This window comes from Aristolochia californica, unplaced genomic scaffold (genome assembly GCF_029961685.1).
Source record: "Aristolochia californica isolate CCGP_79_NKW_82.1479 unplaced genomic scaffold, dmAriCali1.0.hap1 SCAF_11, whole genome shotgun sequence".
In the NCBI taxonomy this organism is placed as follows: domain Eukaryota; kingdom Viridiplantae; phylum Streptophyta; class Magnoliopsida; order Piperales; family Aristolochiaceae; genus Aristolochia; species Aristolochia californica.
In genome coordinates, this window is record NW_027181782.1 from 32,471,216 (window position 1) to 32,479,211 (window position 7,996).

The window sequence follows — 7,996 nt, forward strand, 5'->3', positions numbered from 1 at the left end:
ATTTATTCTTTCTATTAGGTTTATTAAGCTGGCTATTATACATTAATATGCTTTGCGGTTAAGTTTTACACTTTTACAATAGTGTGCAATTCAGTGGTACTAAGCTCATCACCAAATCCTCTCTATTTATTTTTGAAGTTTTTGAGCTATAGATGTATGTTGAGCTCGAGATTAAACTAGAATAAAAGTGTCTGATTTCGAGCTTGAGTTCAATTCAAGGCTTGACACTAAGCTGAAACTTGAACTAAGTTCAGTTTAAAGCTTAAGGCTAAGTTGGAACTCAGTTCAAGCTTGAAGTCTTAAGGTCAAACCATGCTTAAATTTGTAAAGTTTCGAGCTTGATGAGGTCCCATCTAGGAGTGGCATTGAGCGGAGCCGAGCTGAGCTGTGCCCGAACTTGTCTATATTCGAGCCGAGTTTGATTTAAATATTTTGAATTCGAGTTCGAGTTGAGCCTAACCTCGAGCCTAAAATTATAATCGAGTCAAACCCAATAATTTTAACGAGTTCGAGTTCAAACATATATTTAAAACTTTTCAAAAAATACATATCAAATAAATTATATATAAAATTATTGTAACGTAGAAGAAGATGCAAAACAACAGAAACACACAAATAAGAATAGTTCAATACACATCACTCCAAATAGCCAATGTACCATCGACATGCAGGGAATCGAACAAACCATTAAAAACAACTCAAAAAGAAATTTTCATTGAGGGATAATATAATTTAGACCTTGCATTTCTTTAAAAAAAACACTTCTTTTCACAGTATCCATCGTAGAATTTGTAAAGTTAAAACAAAATTTCCCACCCAAAAAAAAACTAATAAACCCAATTTATAGAAGATTAAAATATTGAACATTGAAACACAATCTCAACAAAACTGATTTTCCAATCTTCTTTGAATGACCTCTGGTTTTGTACTTCAGGGACTTCTATTTTACTCTCAGAACCGGAGAAGAGCACGACGACTCCGCATTTTGTTTCCTTCTTGGATTGAGAATTGGACCCGCTTGATAAATAAACAACTCTCCACCAACCTCGTCCAGAAAACTAGTTTTCATCAAAAGCAAAAGCCAAGTTCCTTTGTCCTCTTTGAAATCAGATTTTGTTCTCTCGAAGTCTTTGCTTAAAAAACGGGAAGCCAAATTCCTTTTCTGAGCCCCAGAGATGAAAATGAAGAAAAGGAAACGACTTAAAATTAGAGTTCTGGGGAGAAAGAGAAATGAGAGGACAAACATCCGATCTTACTGTGTTTTCTTTGTTTAGAAAAAAGGTTGTATTAAATACCTTGCAAAAGAGACAGAAATAGCTCAAAGGCTAGCTTCTACTCTCTCATCTTCTTCCCCAACAACCAGTGTCCATCAAATTCGAGATTTGAATCCTGATTTAGTGTTGTTTCTTCCTCAACTTTCTTCCCTTTGATCTTTATCCCTTTAAGAATTAAGTAATTCCAGCTTTATAGAGATGACCCTTAGATATAGATAATGTGGGTTATTGTAATCTCCCTCTTTTTATGTAAAAAGGACTTAAACAAATTCGGTCTAGCAAAGGCAGTTTGTGAAAATAGTTACCTGAAATAATAAAATTTGAAGGGTTTTGTTGATGCATTCGAATAAATAAACGTTTCACAATTAGTGAACTAAATTTATTCTCATAACCTAAATTTTCCATCGATTCGTAAACAATCGATCCATTTAAACCATGATTATAAGCAAGTAGTAGATAAACTCTTGAAAGAGTATTTTGTTGAAGATTCTGAATAGACGAGACACTCTTCTACAACTTCTAGAATTTGATAGACATTGTTAGAAGTACATGCTTTCGTTTACATTCTGATTATGAATTTCATGATTTATGATAGAAATTCGCTTTCTTACAAATAAGAGGTGTATATATATATATATATATATGGGGTGGAGAAGTAGAGATTAATGGGCTATTAAGGTAGTAATTTCCTTGTTTACATCTCTACTACCAGTGCAAGGGGAGGTGAGGGGGCAATGGTAGCTATAGTTTAACATATCTTGCATGAGAAGATGATCAAATCCTTGTAAAAGGGCCTACATTTGCGTGACACAACAGGAATGATGACTACTCTCCTAAAGAGGGCTCGTTTGGTCAACCTTGGTTCTCATTGTAGCCCATATGCCCCCCATCTTTTCCATTCTTTTTCTTTAATTCTCAGTCTTCTCATCATCGATTGCACATCTCCAAGTATGAAATGCCGTCCTCTGGTTGGCTGCAAAAGTGAACTCCAGATATTTGATTTTTTTCCTTCTAGTGGAGACAGGCAGATGCATACCATCCTTCCCCTTCCCCTTCCCATTCCCTCCCCTTTCATTGCTGCTAAAGAGAGTAGGGGTCAACCCTCTCCCCATCGCAGGGTATCATTCTCTCCGTTCAAACAATTTTTTAAAAAAAACCAAGGGTGATTAGTAGGCGTGCCTCCTAGTCTCCCTTCTTCCCTTTTTTTTTTCTTTCTCTTTTCTCATGGGACAAGTCACCTCTAAGAGTTGAGTTTTGGCAGTTTAATGAGACTCTCATTCGTTGAGATCACTTGTACTAATCCCTTTTGGGTTAGGAAGAGTTCTCGCCGAAACCCCATGAGGAATCGATAGAAATTGTCGTCTTACAGTCTGGTTTGTATGAGAAAAGAATGGAAAGAAGGAAGCTCGAGATACTAACTCATCACTGAGACACTAACCCATCTCAGTGATTGTTAGAAGTAGCCCTTGAACCTGAAAATTGACAGAAAGAGCATCAATGGAGGAAGTCAATGTTGGTTTTCTTTTCCATTTGGCATAGTTCTTCCATTATCTGCTGATGTGATTCTCACGAAATCATGTTTTCCCTGCTTGGAAGTTACATGAGTGGTAAGTCATCTTGTAGAGTTTAATCACATCTTTGTGGGGCAAAAAAAATTGAGTTTAGAGAAGACGAGGTCATATTAGTTCACATATGCCCCATCGAGTCGATGCAAACCCTCCTTAAAGTGTGGCTAATCATTCAAATGGGCATGATTTTTTCCTTGATTCTTTCCGATAACTGTTTGAAAGGAACGATTAACATTTCTATTTAAGATTAGAAAACGATTGGTGGGTTGCACTTGTCTTTCACGGAGGCTGACTGTGAGATGAAATTCTCACCTTGGCCAAAGACTTCCATTAGAACCCCAGAGATCATTACTGTACTCTTCCATTTCTTCCCCTAGATTCATTTTCATCACTGAGGAGTTATCGTTTATGAATGTCAGAAACCAAATACAGGCAAACCTTCGTCCTTAGTTATCAAACAAAGGAAGTCTTCACTCTGAGCATTTCTTTACTATTTTCTAGCAGAAAATTCAGTCCAGAAACTATAACAGAAATTGCAGCAATTCTGTAACCACATCAGTGAGGCCATTTCAGATGGATTTTTCACGCCCTTGATACAGATCTTGATTAAAGAATAGTAAAAGATGAAATTTTCTCCTCCTCTCTTTTATAGCTATCAGATAGAAGCATTTAAATTACCAGAACTGGACAAAGATAAGGAAAGATAGTTCATTGACTGAATCGAAGCCAACCATGGCTGTGAAGCATCTCACTTATGTAAAAATATGCCTATAGACATATATGACATACATATGTAAGGGAAATCTCTTACTTGTAACATAAAACTGTCTCCATAAAGATATATATCAGTGTTGAGAGAAATGGACTGAACACTCACACTCCCAAGATGTGAGAGAGTTGCCAGAAAGAGAGAGGAAGGATGAAGAAGGGTATATAGATCTAGAGAGAGAGAGATAGAGAGTTTTCTCTTCAGTCTTCACTCTTTCTGGTAAAGTATTATCACACTGGAGAAGCTCCAATTCACCAACCAGAAATATATAAAAAGAGAGCGAAATGATAAGCACGCAAGTACTGGCTTCTCTTCACATCACTTTTCAAAAATGCAAATGCCAAAGTCACAATCAGTGGCGGAGCTCAATAATCCATTTAACTTGTTCCCTTCTTCTCTGCTGCTTTGCAGTAAAAGCAAAGCCATGTCTGAGTCCTGATGAAGCCCCACGTCTGTGATCTCTGCTCTATCGTATCTCTCTTCTTGGCTCAACTGTGAAGCAACGAACTTGTCCAGTGTCCTCCAATCCGTCACTTTTTCTATATATTTACACCCTCTCGTGTTGTCTTCTTCTTCGTTTTCAGAAGTAATGGAGACCAAGCTCGGCTTCTTTATCAAGGGTAGAGATGGGCTCTGCAATTGAGGCAGCTGCACGAATGGATCGGGATGCAAGTAATGACTCAGATTATCCATTGTTTCGATCTCTTGCTTGCAGATGAAACTCTGCGGGTTTTGGGGGAGATAATCAATCGAATCCAGGACGGAATTGACTCCACTCGGTTCGTCGTAGCAGAAAGTAGAATCCCAAGCTTCAGTCATTCTGCTCTGGCTGTTCGTTCTTTTTTTAAAGGCTCGACAAACTACCCATCCTTCTTCCTGCAAGACATCAACGTTCTTTTATCAGACAAACTAAAAAAGGGGGGAAAAAAGACATGATAAAAAATTAAAAATTAAGCTGTGTTTGGAACTAAAAAGAATGGAATGAATAAATGCGAAAAATGTAACCATTATCGATTCAGATTTCAGGGTTATGAGAGAAAAAAGAATAAAAATGTCCAAGTTTACTGTTCTGGGTCAGTGGATTCTTGCATGACCTCATGGCTGTTGCTCCAGCATATGTGATGGTCGGACTATATACAGTATTACTGATTTTCACCACTTTCAGATGATGATGATTTATGAGTTTCTGAACAAGAAAAAAGGAGATGAAAAAGGGTTTCTGCTGGGTGTGCTTGCCTGTGGTGGCCCATTTTCTTCGGACTCGAGCCTGTACTCATGCATGATCCAGTCAGTTTTCTGTCCATTAGGGGCTCGTCCCTTGTAGAAAACCAGCGTCTTCCTCATGCCGATCAGCTTGGTTTTATCGTAGACGGCCTTGTCCCTCCCCGTCGCCTTCCAGAACCCTGCCATTGTCGCTCTGTTGGTCCTCGTTCCCGTCGGATACTTCTTGTCCTTGTGGCTGAAAAAGTACCACTCGCTCCGCTCCTCATACCCGATCCGACATCGTTCTGTTGCAACGATCAACTATACTTTCATTTTTGTAATCCGTTGAAGATATCAGGAAAAGAAGACAATGTGTGGCAAGAGAAGGAAGAAAACAAATGCTCCGTAACAGTACACTGACCTTGGAGATCCCATGGCTCGATCCTGTACAGATCGATGTCTCTTATGACGTCGAGATCAATCTTCTGGCATGCGACCTTCTTCTTCAGGTAATACCCGACGAGCTCCTCGTCCGTGGGATGGAACCGAAAACCAGGCGGAACACAGGACTCGCTGTTCTCCATCATCTGCGTACAGAAATTAAATCACCAACTGATCAATACCTAGTTCAGAAAATGAACTTCAAACCAACCGACCCAAAAATCTGACCTGTCGAAAAGAGAAGAATGAAAAGAAGAAGAAAGACCTTCAAATTGCGTTCGGAAAAATGTTATGGGAACAATGATTATGCAATGGGTGGAGGTCAAAGACCACCACCATTCATCTCTCCCGAAAAAGGAAATAAGCTCGTTTCGATAAACGGTCGATCGCAACCCGAAATTTCCTTTAATGATTTATGTTTAATTACTTGGGAAAAGCAGAAATGGGGAAAAGAGATGGAAACAGAATCATGTGGCGCGTTTTGATGAAATCCATGGCAACCAAGGCGTTCATGGTAGAGGACTTTGTGTTGCAGGTCTGCAGAAACAGACAAGCAGCTCTTCGTGCTAATAATGTTGTCTCTCGGTAAATGGAAGAAATCATTCTCACGACATACGAACTTGTGTTGGCAGCTTGTGTAAACAATAACAAATTAATTAAACCAGAAAAGCAGCAGAGAAAACAAGAAGAAAGACAGTAAATCACCTGCTAAAGATCTAGAAAACCGAACAGAAAAAGAAGTGAGCTAAGCATCACTCATCTGGCGTTTTAAATGCTTTTAAAGAATTTTCCGCAGTAGCGGGACAGGAGAGCTGCATGAGGATATATTAAACACAGAAGAAAATTTTAAAAGAAGGAAGCCTTGATCCTTATTTACTCGATTCTCTCCTTTGTCATGGACGAGACCAAGAATGGGAGTAGGTGATGTTTGAAGACTTAGCATGCGCTTGTCCAGACATGGGAAAAAGGCTTGGTGATCGAAAAAGAAAGAGGAAAAAAGCCGTAAAGTGTTGCTACAGGAACTGCACGTCCAATGTCATGCCGCAGAAACCCTACTGACTTCTGACTTTTGGCTGTCTCTTTGTCTGGAATTTACAAGGCACTACTGAACCTGTGTCATGAACTGTACAGTGCTGACCTCTGGAGATGACGAGTTGCAGATAATTTTTCCCTCTCGTGACTAAATAAGCTTCAATGGGGAGAGGGAGAGAGGGAGTGAGAGGGAGAGAGAGAGAGAGAGGGTTTTTTTTTTCGTCCACCCACCTTTTCCTTCTGAAAATGGAAATAAAATTGGATACGAATGAAAAGCTAGTGAAGATGTGTTTTCAGAAGATTGAAAATCTGATAAAAACGGAAAATGGATGAGAGTTTTTAGAAGAATGTTGAAACGTATGGTATTAGAAGCGATAGAAAAACTAGGTAATTCTCGATCTTGATTCCCTCTCACAGAAATGATATAGGAAACAAACATTTCCGTTTCACAGAAAGGCTTGCAGTTTAAGGATCAAATTCAAGGCTTCTGGTTTTGCAAAAGCAAATCCCTACAAAGGAGGAATATTGTCCTTAATATTGGCAAGCTTACTGTGTTAAATTCAGAGAGGAGAAATGAAAGAAGGTTTAATAAATCTCAAGTTAATTAGTTCAGCTTCTCATGCATGTTCCAGAAGAGATCAAAGCAGTTCCAGATGCAGCAAATACAAGAATGCGGGTGCAATGAATGAAGTAAAGAAGCACAAGAAAACATATTGGAAGAACAGCAAATGTTGTTTAAAACTAAGAATAAAAAAACTGTCCCTCGGGGAGATCTGGGAGATATAAATAAAATCCATAAAGATCGTAAAACCTTCTTTTTTTAAAAGAGAAAAGAAGAGATCCACCTAAAATAGAAAGCGAGGAAAGATCATCGTATAAATAGCATTTGCAAATCAATCTGAAGACCCGATCGAGAATGCAGTTCAGATCGTGAGCGAAGCTAGGGAGGAGGACAATTAATTCACTGAGAAAGAAAAAACCGTCCCAGGATTTTCTACTACTGATTGTAGTCAATGAGCAACTGTTGAAATGTCGAAGAGATCGGAAGCCAAAAAAGCTTAGAAATCTGCGGAATTTTCTGTAGAAGATGGAAATCGTGAGTGAATTCAAGAAAAGCAAATGCTTGCCTACCCACATAGAAACTAGTTAAGGTGGGAGATATCAACCATTATGGAGTGAGACAATTACCAGAGAAAAATTCGTTCGATGCTGATACGGCCCTTTGTAACGAAGAAGAAGAAGTGGAAGAGAGAGAGAGAGGCCAGGCCAGGCCAGGCGAGGAGAGGAGAAATGTAATAGGGAGAGCGGAGGGAGAGAGAGAGAAGAGTATAAATAAAAAGGGGACCGATCATTTGCGCGTGGGTTGAAGGAATGAAGGCCATGTCCCAGTGACATCACCCCTTCTGCTTCGCTTTGAATCTATCGCTTCTCTCTCCAATTTCTCGTCTCCTGGTTCTGTTCTGCCGGTCTGAACAGGAAAAGCTGGAGTCCGTTTCCTGGTTCTAAGCTAGCTTTTGTTTTTTAAAGGCCCGTTTTGAGCTGCAATAAGAAAAAAATTATAGAAAAATAATTTTTTAATTATTTTTTTCATTAATTTTTTTTATTAAGAATTCTGTGTTTGTGATTTCTTGTTTTATTTTTCCCATAATCTATATATTTAGTATAACAACGGGGTCAAGAGAAATTTAGGGTTTTGCTCAGATGACACC

General features: G+C 38.8%; 1 protein-coding gene across 3 annotated transcripts; it reads right to left on the reverse strand.

Moving 5' to 3' along the window:
* Positions 1–3,553: 3,553 nt before the first annotated feature.
* Positions 3,554–7,572, reverse strand: LOC137944843 (NAC domain-containing protein 37-like). 3 transcript variants are annotated; one of them, XM_068790611.1, is made up of 5 exons: positions 7,476–7,571; positions 7,133–7,365; positions 5,236–5,401; positions 4,848–5,119; positions 3,554–4,487 (listed from the first exon to the last, which is right to left on the reverse strand). In XM_068790611.1, the coding sequence occupies exons 3-5, from the start codon at positions 5,399–5,401 to the stop codon at positions 3,930–3,932; spliced, it is 996 nt and encodes a 331-aa protein (XP_068646712.1). In that variant the 5' UTR covers positions 7,133–7,365; positions 7,476–7,571; the 3' UTR covers positions 3,554–3,929. The 3 variants fall into 3 exon arrangements, with proteins under 3 accessions (XP_068646712.1, XP_068646711.1, XP_068646713.1); XM_068790610.1 differs by lacking the exon at positions 7,133–7,365 and having other exon boundaries at positions 7,476–7,572; XM_068790612.1 differs by lacking the exons at positions 7,133–7,365; positions 7,476–7,571 and adding an exon at positions 5,961–7,087.
* Between the last annotated feature and the right edge of the window lie 424 nt (positions 7,573–7,996).